This window comes from Nycticebus coucang, chromosome 8, assembly GCF_027406575.1.
Source record: "Nycticebus coucang isolate mNycCou1 chromosome 8, mNycCou1.pri, whole genome shotgun sequence".
NCBI lineage: Eukaryota > Metazoa > Chordata > Mammalia > Primates > Lorisidae > Nycticebus > Nycticebus coucang.
In genome coordinates this window covers 92,377,246-92,391,609 of record NC_069787.1, presented here as the reverse complement: position 1 = coordinate 92,391,609, position 14,364 = coordinate 92,377,246, and the positions used below count along the sequence as shown (strand labels likewise).

At 52.4% G+C, this 14,364-nt stretch overlaps 1 protein-coding gene across 2 annotated transcripts in view; it reads left to right on the top strand.

The window, feature by feature from the left end:
* The window catches only part of SCAP (SREBF chaperone), an 89,312-nt gene that overhangs the window by 71,352 nt on the left and 3,596 nt on the right, over window positions 1-14,364 (top strand). The window contains exons 4-18 of one of the 2 annotated variants that reach the window (XM_053600502.1): window positions 2,240-2,397; window positions 3,268-3,488; window positions 3,672-3,777; window positions 4,699-4,871; window positions 5,276-5,402; window positions 6,839-6,951; window positions 8,972-9,066; window positions 10,609-10,707; window positions 10,866-11,084; window positions 11,858-12,234; window positions 12,706-12,894; window positions 12,989-13,190; window positions 13,273-13,388; window positions 13,485-14,007; window positions 14,089-14,174. In XM_053600502.1, the coding sequence (XP_053456477.1) occupies window positions 2,240-2,397; window positions 3,268-3,488; window positions 3,672-3,777; window positions 4,699-4,871; window positions 5,276-5,402; window positions 6,839-6,951; window positions 8,972-9,066; window positions 10,609-10,707; window positions 10,866-11,084; window positions 11,858-12,234; window positions 12,706-12,894; window positions 12,989-13,190; window positions 13,273-13,388; window positions 13,485-14,007; window positions 14,089-14,174 (2,804 nt within the window). Of the gene's footprint in view, window positions 1-2,239; window positions 2,398-3,267; window positions 3,489-3,671; window positions 3,778-4,698; window positions 4,872-5,275; window positions 5,403-6,838; window positions 6,952-8,971; window positions 9,067-10,608; window positions 10,708-10,865; window positions 11,085-11,857; window positions 12,235-12,705; window positions 12,895-12,988; window positions 13,191-13,272; window positions 13,389-13,481; window positions 14,008-14,088; window positions 14,175-14,364 lie in introns of both variants that reach the window. The other variant, XM_053600501.1, reaches the window with a different exon arrangement.

Here is a 14,364-nt window from a genome sequence, read left to right as displayed (position 1 = left end):
ATGGGACTCACTTGTTCAGAACTACTCAGGAAGGTTGGCTGTATTGGAAAAAATGGGCTTGGGAATCACATAGCCCTGGATTTTATTCTTGGCTCTGCTACCTATAAGCTGTGTGCCCTTGGACACATCTACTTTATCTCTCTGACCCTTAGTTTTCTTATCTGGGTCTTTTAACTCATGGTCTCTTACTATAATAGAGCTGTCAGCCAAGGCTTCAGTCTTCTCAAATGTCAATTGGTGGAGGTTCTGCTTCCAAGTTCATTTAAATGGCTGGCTGCCAGCAGCTGCCTTAGAGGAGGACTGCAGGCTTCATTCCTCATCTGGTTTGGCAGAAGGCTCCCCTCAGTTCCTTGCCCAGAGGCCTTTGCAGAGGAGCTCACAATACGATGGCTAGTTTTATCAGAGTGGCGGCTCCAAAAGAAAGGAGCCAATGGGGAGAAGGAGTCATAGTCTTTTGTAACCTAATCTCAAAAGTGATGTCACTCTGGCTGCATTCTGTTTATCAGAATTCACTAGGTCCAGCTCATTCTTAAGGGAATGAGATTATAGAAGGGCACGAGCACCAGGAGATTGTGGGGGGAATCCTGTTTAAAGGCTGCCTCCCACGGCCTCCATCTAGTTAGGAGTCCCTCTTTGCCTAGAACCATCTGAACTCCTCTAACTCCTGTGGTTCCTCCACTCCTCACTTAGAATGCCATATTTCCACATTGGTTTCTCGCTTAAATATTAAGTAAAGATTGTGATGAGTCCAGCACGGTGAATAGTGGGCCCCACCTACACCTTCCCTACCAGTGGGTGTGCCGGTCCAGCCTGTGGGTGGCATCTGGCTCTATTCAGGTTCCCTGTACCTCCTGGAAGCTTCTTGTGGACTGAGTGTGGCAGGGAAGGCAAAGTGGGTGAGATGTTCACTGAGATGCAGTGTCATAAACTTCACAAAGGCCCACGTGGTTGCCTCAGGTTGTTCCTTTGTTCTGGTGGCCTAGGAGGTGTTAACTTGCTGTGCCAGTGGGGTAACCTGGAGTGCAACATTGTTGAATGGCTCAGTGGTCTTTTCTTCCTCCACACACATTCCTTACTATAGCTCAGGGATGGACACAGCCCCGGCCTGTCCAACCTGTACCCCACAGAGTGTAACACCTGTAGGCAGTCTTTTCTTGTTCCCACTTGACACTATTACTCTAGAGTAGTCTTTCCAGAGCACCATTGTCAGGTTGCTCCTCCACCTCAAGAAACACTCGCGCTTTTCTTTGTCAACTGGTTAAAATCCATGTGCTCCGTCTGGCTTTGTCCTAGCCCACTCATAATTCCCTGTAATTTCTGTTACTACCTGACAGGACTCTTGTGTGCTTCCAGGTTGCTCTCGGTGTCCCTTGCTCCTCCAGATGCCCTCCTTGCCCCTCTCTCACCAAGCCTTCCCTCTCCTCATGACTTTGCTCCCCTGGCTATAACCCTGCCACATGCTCGTCTCTGGGAGGGAGTTGCACATATGAGCCCTCTGTTCACTTACATGCCATCGTAAGCTCTTTAAGGGTTGTGCCCATCTGCCTAGGGCATAAAACCCTAGGCAGACACAACACCCGTGCCTCTGCTTTTTTCCCTTAGGGCTGTTGGGGTCAGATAAAGTGATGTGCCTGTTTATTGCTGATGTTGCTGTTCATCTCTGCTGACACTGTTTAACATACCTGTGTGTGTACATGTATGAATGTGGAATGCATATGCATTTTGGGCTGCAAGTGGATGTTGTTATTTCTCTTTCACAGTGAGGAAATTGAAATCAGAGAACTCAGAAATGTTTCTAAGCCATATATTTAGAGAGCTGAGATTTAAAACTGGGTCTTTGGATCTTGCAAAACATGGATGTTGCAAGTGGCAAAACTTGGATCAGTAAGACCGTCTACATCCTTTTGGGAGCTTATGTTCTACTGTCTGGTCAGCAGACATGTTTAGTAAAGGGCTAGATAGTAAATATATTAGGCTTTGTGAGTCAAACCCTCTCCATTACAACCACTAAATTCTGCCACGGTCACAGGAAAGCAGCCACTGTTGATGGGGGACCGGACGTGGGTGTGCTCCCCTATTTAGAGAAGCGGGTGCCGAGCCATGACATGGCCTGTGGGCCATAGTCTGCTGACACCTGTCTCAGTGCTTTGCTAGCAGGTTCCCTGTGATGATCTGAACCCATGCCACTTCTTTCTTTATTGAACTGACCTTTCTGCTCCCTCCTCCATTTCTTCTGCAGTATGTCGGTGCTCCAGTGGCTTATATCCAGCAGATATTTGTGAAGGCCTCTGTGTTTCCCTGGCACAAGAACCTCCTGGCGGTTGATGTGTTCCGCTCACCACTGTCCCGGGCGTTCCAGCTGGTGGAGGAGATCCGGAACCATGTGCTGCGAGACAGGTACCCATCACAGGGACTCCAGGCTCCCTGGAGCCTGTTCTGTGCTGAGGGGGTCACAGTGCTCAGCGGGACTCCAGGTCTGCAGAAACAGAACAAGCAGGTGGAATGCAGGGTGAGCCAGCCTTGAGTCTCATCGTCCTTGTGGCCTCTGTGGCTGCATCTCTCTCTGGACTGTGCCGAGGGCACAGGGAGAGTCCTGAGCTTCCTTGTTGCATCTCAGAGTCAGTGTCCACTGGCTGACTCCATGCTGACTGAGAACTGGCTAGCCGGGAGCCACATGGCTTCCTGTCTGTGGGCTGTGAGACAGAAATATAGTGGGGGCAGCTCTACTGACAAGAAGCAAGCTCTTAAGAGTCAGACAGAGTAATGCCACTTAAGAAAGAAGCAAGCTCTATCTGGGGACACCTGCTGAAGCCCCGGTCCAGGTTGTGCTCCCAGCCTATTGGTAGGTCTCTGGATTATCCCAGCTCCACAGGCTGCATCACTGCCACGTTTCAGTTACTTAATGGTTATTGATAAACATTTAGCGAACTAAATGAAGCCCCTGCTTTTCACCCCATTCTCACTTACTCACTGAATTAGCCAAGGTGTTCTAGTGGGTAGGGCTATACCTGTTCCCATAATGCCCACACTTGCCTCTCCTCAGGGGTGATGGACTTTTGAGTACTTTAAAGGTTAGACCGCTATATGGTTATGTTGTTGACCACTCAGAAGTACTTTCCCCACTGCCCTAATCATCAGACTTTTCAGAGATACCAGGGAGCAAATATGGAGCATTGAGGAACCTGATGACTGAGGGTTTCCCATAAGTGCAGTGGGTCTTTACAGTGGTGATAGACACAACAGATGCCTTGTCCTGTCCCCTAACAGCTCTGGGACCAGGAGCCTGGAAGAGGTGTGCTTGCAGGTAACTGACCTGCTGCCAGGCCTCAGAAAGCTCCGGAACCTACTCCCAGAACATGGATGCTTGCTGCTGTCCCCCGGGAACTTCTGGCAGAATGACCGGGAACGCTTCCATGCTGATCCTGACATCATCAGGACCATTCACCAGCATGAGCCTAAAACCTTGCAGACTTCAGCCACACTCAAAGGTAACTTCAGCACAGGTTCCCTAAAGACCTGAAAGGGTGCCTATTGGTCACTCACCATGTCTTCTTTGAAGGGGCAGATTAGGGTTTATTCCTCATTTCCAAGACTGACAGTGGAGAGGAATCCTTGGTGGCTCTGCAGTGGCTGTCATTTCTTTGTTAGTATCTGCTGGTTTCTACCCTCAGACCTGCTGTTTGGTGTTCCTGGGAAGTACAGCGGGGTGAACCTCTACACCAGGAAGAGGATGGTCTCATACACCATTACGTTGGTCTTCCAGCGCTACCATGCCAAGTAAGGCTTCCAGTGCCCTGGGTTCCTCACTGGTTTGTGGGGTGATGTAAAGCTTTGCGTAGTCCCTGTTGTGGTTAGTGTGTTCTCAGTGCTCCCTGGGAATTTGAAGAGTTTCCAGGCTTCCTGTTGAAATGCTGATATATCTTAGACTAAAGGATGCTGTCTGCTTACTTCATTTATTTATTTATTTATTTTGAGACAGAGTCTCAAGCTATTGTCCTGGGTAGAGAGCCGTGACATCACAGCAACCTCAAACTCTTGGGCTTAAGCGATTCTCTTGCCTCAGCCTCCCAAGTAGCTGGGACTGTAGGCGCCTGCCCCAATGTCCGGCTATTTTTTGTTGTTGCTGCAGTTGTCATTGTTGTTTTAGCTGGCCCAGGCCGGGTTCGAACCTGCCAGCCTCAGTATATGTGGCTGGTGCCCTACCCACTGAGCTACAAGCGCCACCCTGTCTGCTATGTTTAAATGGGAATGACCAGACAGCTGGTTAGCATAAGGGACTGAAGCAGGGCTGGCTGTTTCAATATCCCGTTATGGACCTCTTCTGATCTCTCTTGAGCCTAGGGCAGGTGTCCCTAGCTGACAATTGAGCCCCATGTGGCCTGAGTCTTTCCCAGTGGAGCACTGCAGGCAGCTCCCCATGTTGGCAAGGACATTTGAAGTGTTCCAGATTGGACTGGTGTAATAGGTCGGCAAAGGGTGACTGAGAAAGAAGCAGCGGGAGCTCCTGAGATAGTCTTTCCGTATTTGTAATTCTTCCAGTGTCCCTGGAGACTATAGAGAAGCTTAGACACTACAGAGAAGTTTCCTCCCAACGAGGGAGGGGAGGGAGGCCCTAATGGACCCTTCTTCCAGGAATAGTCTTTATCCCCTGAGCCAAGAGAGACACTCCATCTACTCCTCACTCCACTCCGTGACCAGGTTCCTGGGTAGCCTGCGTGCCCGCCTGATGCTTCTGCATCCGAGCCCCAACTGCAGTCTTCGGGCAGAAAGCCTGGTTCACGTGCACTTCAAGGAGGAGATTGGTATCGCCGAACTCATCCCCCTTGTGACCACCTACATCATCTTGTTTGCGTACATCTACTTCTCCACACGTAGGTCCATGGCAGGGAGGCTGGGGGCTTTCTCTAAGCTAAATGGGCATTTCCACATCATCTGCTTCCCTGCCTCTGGAGGTGGCTTGGGGCAGAGAGATAGAACATGCTTGGTAGTCACCAAAGCTTCATCCCTCAGCAGAGTCTTAAGGGCTTGGGTGGGTCCAGGGTTCATCTCACTTCTCAGGAAAAAACCTTTCCTGGGTTAGGGTTCCCAAAAGGTACACCACGTCCACGACACTGGGAAGTGTTCTTGGTTGTTCCTTTCTTTGGTTAAACCAGGAACTTTCCCCCTTCTTCGATTGTCAGAATACAGTCTACTTCCAGAAGCTCAGTTAAGAAAGGCCCATGTGGCCCATGGGCTGGAGGAGGTGCTGCCCTGACGTGCCCTCTCTGCTCTCCAGGCAAGATCGACATGGTCAAGTCCAAGTGGGGATTGGCCCTGGCCGCCGTGGTCACAGTGCTCAGCTCACTGCTGATGTCCGTGGGGCTCTGCACACTCTTCGGCCTGACACCCACTCTCAATGGCGGGTAGGTCTCCAGTAGGCTATACTGGGCCACAAGGTGGGCCATCCAGCCAGAGAACCTTACACATCTCGGCACTTGGCCTTCTCAGAATGGATGCTTGCTGTCATTCCATGTCTTCACATTGTTATTTTTGACAGTTAAGAGGTACATTTTCTTCCTCTTTAAGTTACCTAATTTATATTCATACATATGTGTGTATGTGTTTATGCTTATTTAGGTGTGTGTCTGTATGTACATACATGTATGTCTGTCCTTATGTGGGGGGGTGTATGTATCTATGGGGTATGTGTTAGTGTGTATGTTTATGTGTATATGTGAATATGTATTCATTGATGTGGGTATGTACTTGTATGTTTATATGTTATAAATACACATGTACACTGCTTCTTGATGGCTTGAGCCATAGAAAGTGTGAGAAAGAGAAGGCACATTTTTTTTTAGCAATTACAACATTAGAATGTCTTGGTCAATGAATGAGCTGGTCATTTTAGAGTATATGTATACACTGTAATTTGTTACCTTTTGCACTGATATTTACTTTCCCCTTGCCATTCCTTTCTTAGTCTGGAAGCCCTTCTCTGGGTTTGTCCTCAGAGGCTTTGATCTCCTTGGCTCTGGGTGGGCCCTGCTGCCTGTCACTAACCAGGTTACTAACCAACTCACATGACCACCACCTTGGCTCATCAGGCTAGTTGTATTAAAAAAAAATGTGTTTTATTGGTTACTTTCCTTGCTCACAGAATACCTGAACCTGACGGTGTTAAAACCTGCTCCCCCCACACCCTCACAACCACACTGCCTGCCAAGCCACTCTCAGACCCCTCACTTCCTTTGCCTCCACAGTAGAGATCCTGGCAAGCTATAACTTGGCAGGCATTCCTCGTGCATAGGCTTCTCTCACAGTCTGTTACCGGTAGTGTGAGATAGTGGGCTCAGATAGCTTGTAGAGTTTTCTTTAGGAACAGTTGCTCTACACATACAACTTCTCGATCAAGGTGAGTACATCTTTAGGGTGGTTTCATCCCCTTCCATTTAGTTGTGATGGCTTGGCCTGGAGTTACTGCTGTGGGTCTTTGTAGCAGTCATTTCCTTCGGCCAGCAGAGTCCGGTGTGGGAAGGGCCAGGAGAACTGAGGTCTGGTGGCAGGCAGCAAATCTCTCCATAAGGGGCCTCTTTCAGTCCTTCTCCCATGCTGGATCACTGAAGATGGAGATGGTTGCTGGCCCCTTGGCAAGGCTTTGGGGCCTGCCTGAAAGCTGAGAACTATGTAGACACAGCCCCTGTGAAGGGCTGAAGGGAGGGCTTCTGCCCTGTGTTGGGTGAAGTGGTGAGGGGAGGGTTTCTGCTTTGTGCTTGTGGGAGTCAGTTTCCACTACAGGCTAGAAACCCGGCAGCCTCCCTCTCACAACATTGTCCCTTACCTTCTTCTCTGTCCCCAGAGAGATTTTCCCCTACCTTGTGGTGGTTATTGGGTTAGAGAACGTATTGGTGCTCACCAAGTCAGTGGTCTCCACCCCAGTGGACCTCGAGGTGAAGCTGCGGATTGCCCAAGGTAATACAGTGGGAAAGTCGGGAAGGGATATGATAGAGTCCAGGGAAGGGTTTGTTCTCTTGCTGTTATGCTCCTTGAGGTAACCAGGAAGACCCCAAACCTCCTTTGTCCTGGCCTCCAGTGTAATATGCAGTGGGCCACTAGGCCCTGGCAGCTTGGTAGCATGTACCCTTAGCAACCCTAGGGTTACCAGGGTACCACATCTTGGTCATGTGTCAGAAAGGAAACAAACTGTGCCAGGTGTGATGGCTCATGCCTGTAATCCTAGTACTCTGGGTGGTCAAGGCAGGAAGATCCACTTGATGTCAGGAATTTGAGACCAGCCTGAGCAAAGCAAGACCCCCATCTTTACTAAAAGTTGAAACAGCCTAGCGTTGTGGTGGGCTCCTGTAGTCCCACCTACTCAGGAGGCTGAAGCAGGAGGATTGCTTGAGCCCAGGAGTTTGAGGTTGCTGTGAGCAAGGCTGAAGCCATAGCACTCTAGCCCAGGGAACAAAGCAAGACTCTATCTCAGAAAAAAGCAAACTTAACTCTGCGATGGGGTTCCTGTTTGGTGATGGCTTTCTGTCTGGCTAGTGCCTAGTGTTTTTTGTTTTTTTTTCTTGCCTTATTACAGCACACAAGCCCCTAGGACTGGTCACTTCAGAGATGCTCCTTTCACAGCTGTCAGAAAAGCCCCCTCTAGCCTTGCTAGTGGGAGCTGAGGATCTGGGGTTTTGGGAAAAGTGAGAAAAGAGAAAACTTAGCCCTGGAGGTCTGGTTTCTTTTTCTTTTCTTTTTTTTTTTTTTTTGAGACAGAGCCTCAAGCTGTCGCCCTGGGTAGAGTGCCATGGCATCACAGCTCACAGCAACCTCCAACTCCTGGGCTCAAGCGAGTCTCCTGTCTCTGCCTCCCAAGTAGCTGGGACCACAGGCGCCCGCCACAACGCCTGGCTATTTTTTGGTTGCAGCCGTCATTGTTGTTTGGTGGGCCCGGGCTAGATTCGAACCCGCCAGCTCAGGTGTACGTGGCTGGCGCCTTAGCCGCTTGAGTCACAGGCACCGAGCCGGAGGTCTGGTTTCTTTTTTTTTTTTTTTCTTTCTTTCTTTCCTTTTCTTTTTTTTTTTTTTTTTTTTTTTGAGACAGAGTCTCACTCACTTTGTTGCCCTTGGTAGAATGTGTGGCATCACAGCTCACAGCAACCTCAAACTCTTAGGCTTAAGCGATTCTCTTGCCTCAGCCTCCCAAGTAGCTGGGACTACAGGAGCCTGCCGCAACACCCGGCTATTTTTTTGGTTGTAACTGTCATTGTTGTTTAGCAGGCCTAGTAGTCTTGGTGTATGTAGTTTTCGCCTTACTCAGTGAGCCATGGGCACTGAGCCAAGGAAGGCTGGTTTCTTGAGCCACCTCCCCCTCACCCCATGTCTGTGAGGAATGGGGCTGGAGGCAGGGTATTCATTCACTCAGCAAACCTTCATGAGCTTCTGAGATAGGCCAGGCCCAGTGCTGGATAGGACGTTAGGAAGAACTGAGGTGAAATGGTCTCTACCCACTAGGTGCTCAGAGCCTTATACATGCAACAGTGTGACTGTATGAAGCCAAGGGGCTCACCATGGGGAAGGGCTTGAGGAAGAATGCAGCTAGTTCTCCCAGACCTTGTGCTGGAGGGCACACTCTCATGCTGGCCCCCGCAGACTAGATGAGAACAGCATGTGGAGGTTGGACCTGGTTAGCGTGGGTGCCACTTGGGTTTTCTCCCTCCACACTCTGCTTCTCCCTTCTGATGGGTATAGCTCTCTGCTGTTCCTTCAAGTCTCAAAACATCTGTTCCCCATAGCAGCTTTGTGGTGGTGGCAACACCTTGGATTTGGATTCCTCCAAAGCACCTGTGTTGGGGTGCTTTGGAGGAATGGCTGCCTCAAAGTCCTAGGCGCCCTCCCCATGTCTTTACCTTTCTGAGGACCATGTGATTGTGTGCAGACACATGGCAGAGGCTTGAGGTACTGTGCTACTCCCATCCTCTGTGGTTACCCTCTACAGGCCTAAGCAGTGAGAGCTGGTCCATCATGAAGAACATGGCCACGGAATTGGGCATCATCCTCATTGGCTACTTTACCCTAGTGCCCGCCATCCAGGTAAGGCCCCAGTACCTCCTTCTTCGATGAATTTAGAACCACCTGGTATGCTCCCCAGGTGTGCAGCTATGGGCAGGTGTATCCCTCTTTCTTTTTTTTTTTTTTTTTCAGTTTTTGGCCGGGGCCGGGCTTGAACCCACTACCTCTGGCATATGGGGTCAGCGCCCAACCCTTTGAGCCATAGGCGCTGCCCTGTATCCCTCTTTCAACATAGGCACCCTTTCCTATGAGACAGGACTTCTTGGCATGCCTGGCTCGGAAGTGTCAGAAAATGTTGGCTGGGTTCCAGGATTGAGCACTTAGCCAGGCAGGCTCTACCTTAGGCCCTGTCCTCTTTCCCATTCAGCCAAGTAGCAGGAGGAGGCTCTGAGGGAATGACAGAGGCTGGAGGCTGGCTGTGCAGTTCCAGTCAGGCCTGGATTCCCATTGCTCAGGGAGAAACACTATGGGGCCTCTCAACTGATACCTCCCTGTCTTTCCTCTCTTGCACATGGCCTACAGCCACAGCTTCAGACATACGGCCTGTGGAGGGCTACCACCTGTTGCCCAGAGTGGCCCCTGCTCTTGGCAAAGTGCCCTCACTCAGCTGAGGGTCAGTGACAGTGGCTCTGCACTGAAATGGAACCCCAGACTGTTATCGACTATGCCAAAAAGCAAAAAGGGGAGGATGCCATTGTTTTGTCTCTTATCCTTATCCAGGGCTGGCAGGCCTGCTGAGGGGTGGGGATGAATAGAGAGCAAAAGGGATCCGTGCATTTCCTCCTGGGAAAAGAGCAGTGTCTGCAGGACAGGGTGCAGTCTTAGAACACTAGAACTGACATCACTGCTGTGCCACTCTATGGAACATCCCATCATCTTACCCCAGATCCGAGTAGCAACTGTGGTGATGTGCCAGAGGGTTCATAGAGAGCAGGGGAGGAAAACTGAAACTTCAGAAAATTCCATCTGTTAACAGAGCTTGGGGAGCAGAGAGGTTGTACTTACTTTCAGTTTCAGGAAGAATTTATCCCTCCTGCCCTTTCTTTCCCTTAATTCAGCGGTTTTCAACCTGTGGGTCGCGACCCACAGGAACTGTATTAAAGGACTATGGCATTAGGAAGGTTGAGAACCACTGCCTTAGTTGGTCTGATGCAAGGGCTGGCCAGGAACCTTTCTGAGAGCCCCTAAATCAGGTCAGGCCTAGGCTCTGGCTAGGTTGGTGGTACACGAGCAGGGTCAGGGCCTCAATGGTGGAACACTTTTTGAGGAGGAACTGGTAGGTCTTAGAAGTTTCATCCTCACCCCACACCCAGAAAATTCCTAGAGAGCTCCTACTCTTCACACCTTCTCTGCCACCTCCTGATAGGATGGGCTGAGCTGCTGGTACTATCTCTTGGCTACTCCCAGATTCCAGAGAATTACCAGGATTTCTTTTGTTTATCTCTACTGGGCCCTGCCTGCCACTGCCCTGCAGTGATTCAGTGGTACCTGCAGCCAGGGCACTGCTTCTCTAGGGCTCAGGGCCAGAGGGTCATGGCGCCTCGCTATGTGCTCCAATTCCAGGAGTTCTGTCTCTTCGCCGTTGTGGGCCTGGTGTCTGACTTCTTCCTTCAAATGCTGTTTTTCACCACTGTCCTGTCCATTGATATTCGTCGGATGGAGGTAGGAGTGGGCTGAGCCCTGCCCACCTTTCTTCTCAGCTCTGCCTGTGCTCAGGGAACCTCTGGGTGAGAGGGTGCAGACCTCAGGCAGGTGCAGTAGCCCTATGCAGGCAGCCTCTGGACAGCAGACTCAGGCCCCAACCATTGCATTCCCAACAGCTAGCAGACCTGAACAAGCGGCTGCCCCCTGAGGCCTGTCTGCCCCCAGCCAAGCCAGTGGGGCGGCCAGCACGCTACGAGCGGCAGCTGGCTGTACGGCCGTCCACACCCCACACCATCATGCTGCAACCGTCTTCCTTCCGAAACCTGCGGCTCCCCAAGAGGCTTCGTGTCATCTACTTCCTGGCCCGCACCCGCCTGGCACAGCGCCTCATCATGGTATCTGCCACACCTGCCCTGCCTTGGCCTTTTCTGGAGGGCTAGCACTCAGGTTCCTTTGTGGTGCTATACTCTGCCTTGAAGTGGGGAGAGGGTAGCCCTCAGGCACCTGGTGGCATCTTGAAACCTGGCTTTGAGAAGTTTCCTATTGTGCCTCCTTCCCCAGAGCCCAGTGGTTTCTAAGGAGACAGACTTCTCTGTGGGAGAAGTATCCCCAGGGACATCAGATAGAGGAGCTATTGTCTCCCTAGGACAGGAGCCTGCTAGACAGGGTGCTCCAAGATGGAATCATCTGTTGCCACATTTCCCTGGGTCAGGGTTCATTGGCTGATTCAAAGTGGGCAGGCATCAGAATATGTTGGACATGGTTGGTCACCAGTTGAGCTGGGCTGGGCTGGCTGGTGGGCAACAGTGTCTCTTCTGAGGAGTTGAACTGAGAGGGGAGGAAGGTTGAATATCTTGAGACTAGGACCTCTGTGGTCTCTGGAACAGGGTAGGCAGCTGGCCCTCTGACCACACTGACCATGGGAATGGTACCAACTTTCTGCCCCAGATGAGGTGGAGGTTAGGGAATGTATTTTCAGGCCAGGAAACGCACCTCTGACCACGAGGAGGGAACCAAGCCCCTCCAATGGCAAGTGTTTGCAGGTGATGGGAGGGCTTGAGGGCCTGAGGTCCCTGTGCTACCGGCTCCTACCATGAGGGCCAGGGTTGCTGGGGGTTAGGGCTGTCCTTTCTTCCCAGGGTCCTTAGTACCCAACACTCTACTGCAGGCTGGCACTGTTGTCTGGATTGGTATCCTCGTGTACACAGACCCAGCAGGGCTGCGCACCTTCCTCACTGCCCAGGTGACAGAACAGAGCCCACTGGGTGAGGGTGCCCTGGCTCCTATGCCTGTGCCTAGTGGTGTGCTGCCTGCCAGCCACCCGGACCCTACCTTCTCCATCTTCCCACCTGATGCCCCTAAACTACCTGAGAACCAGACATCGCCAGGTGAGCCTCCTGAGCATGGGGGTCTGGCAGAGGGTGTCCATGACAGCCCAGTCCCAGAGGTAACCTGGGGACCTGAGGATGAGGAACTTTGGAGGAAATTGTCCTTCCGCCACTGGCCGACCCTCTTCAGCTACTATAACATCACACTGGCCAAGAGGTGAGTTGGGCCATACTAATTGCCACCTTCTGATATGGTGTCAGCTCACCATCTCCTTTCCCCAACAGCTGGGGACCCACTGGTTTGAATTATTTATTTCATCTCAATTAAAATAATTCATAATGTCGTGGGGTGGGAACTGGTGCACCAAGCAGTCGCAACCTAAGTGAGTGGCCCTTTCTCTGTCACAGACACTAGCATCCAAGCAGCCATCCTGGCTGTGTAGGCTATTTCCCTTACCCCTCCAGGCATAGAGTGTTGGATCTTACTTGGCCAAGGGATTGGCAACAGCCTGTGACTCCACAGAAAAACTAAGGGCCTACCTCTGTCCCCACTATCCATACGGGGAAGACTACCTGGAGTGTTCTTCCACTCTAGTACATTGAACTGAGTCCCATGGGAAGAGTAGGGAAGGGACTGGGCCTGGTTGGGCAGCATCCCTGCTCAGGCCTCCCAACTGCCTGGACCCAGGTACATCAGCCTGCTGCCTGTCATCCCAGTCACGCTCCGCTTAAACCCGCGGGAGGCCCTGGAGGGGCGGCATCCTCAAGACCGCCGCAGTGTCTGGCCTCCACTGGGGCCTGTGCTGGAAGGACGCTGGGAGGCCGGGCCCAAGGGCCCAGGCGGGGCACAGGTGCATGGGGACATCACACTGTACAAGTAAGAGCAGTTTAGGATGGACTGGGAGGATGGGAGTGGGGTGGATGGGGTGGTGGACACATCTCACAGTGTTCCTGCCTGGACGTTTACGCAGGGTGGCAGCGCTGGGCCTGGCCGCTGGCATAGTCCTCGTGCTGCTGCTGCTCTGTCTCTACCGCATTCTCTGCCCGCGCAACTATGGACAGCCAGGTGGTGGGCCTGGCCGGCGAAGGCGCGGGGAGTTACCCTGTGATGACTATGGCTACACTCCACCCGAAACAGAGATCGTGCCACTGGTGCTGCGTGGGCACCTCATGGTGAGGGCGGGCTGACAGTGGTGCAGGTGGAGGAGGGCTGGACCAGGAACCTGGCCTGTGCCAACACCACATGCTCCCACAGGACATCGAGTGCCTGGCCAGTGATGGCATGCTGCTGGTGAGCTGCTGCCTCGCAGGCCACGTGTGCGTATGGGACGCTCAGACTGGAGACTGCCTTACACGCATCCCACGCCTAAGGTAGGTGCAGCTGCCCTGCCCCTAGCCTTTTGTGCCCACCCCACTGACCTGTACCTTTCCTCATCGCCCCTCCCTTCTCACCCGGCCCCCCAGCAGGCAGCGTCGGGACAGTGGTGTTGGCAGCGTGTTTGAGGCTCAGGAGAACTGGGAACGGCTGTCAGACGGTGGGAAGGCTGGGCCAGAGGAGTCTGGAGACAGCCCTCCCCTGCGACACCACCCTGGGGGCCGTCCACCACCTTCTCTCTTCGAGGACCAGCCAGACCTCACCTGCTTAATAGACACTAACTTCTCAACACAGCTGCCACCCTCTGAGCCCACTCAGCCTGAGCCCCGGCACCGGGCCAGCTGTGGCCGCACTGCTCGGGATTCCCTGGGCTATGACTTCAGTCGTCTAGTACAGCGGGTGTACCAGGAGGAGGACCTGGTTACCGCTCACACACCAGCCTTGCGCCCACCCTCACCTGCGCCACTGCTGTCCCAGTCCCTGGAGGACGAAGGTGGTTCTCCTGAGAAGGGCTCCCCTTCCCTTGCCTGGGCCCCCAGCACAGATGGTTCCATCTGGAGCTTGGAGCTTCAGGGCAACCTCATCGTGGTGGGACGGAGCAGTGGCCGTCTGGAGGTAGGCAGAGGGATAGTCCACACGGGCTTGGAGGTCTTCCCTGTGGGGTTAACAATCTCTCAACAATCTCTGGACTTGTAGGTGTGGGATGCCATTGAGGGTGTACTGTGCTGCAGCAGTGAGGAGGTCTCCTCAGGCATCACAGCCCTTGTCTTCCTGGACAGAAGGTAAGAGTCCAGCGTTGTCTGGCGCAGCACCACATCCCTAGCTGTTCATGGCCAAGCCATACTCCCTGAGACGTGAATCCTGACTCCCCTTTCGTTGGTGTATGATATAGCTTCCCTTCTTGGTGCCTAGCCCCAGCCAGTGAACAGAGGATAGTCTACTTGGATGGGAGAGATGAAAACATTTTAAATG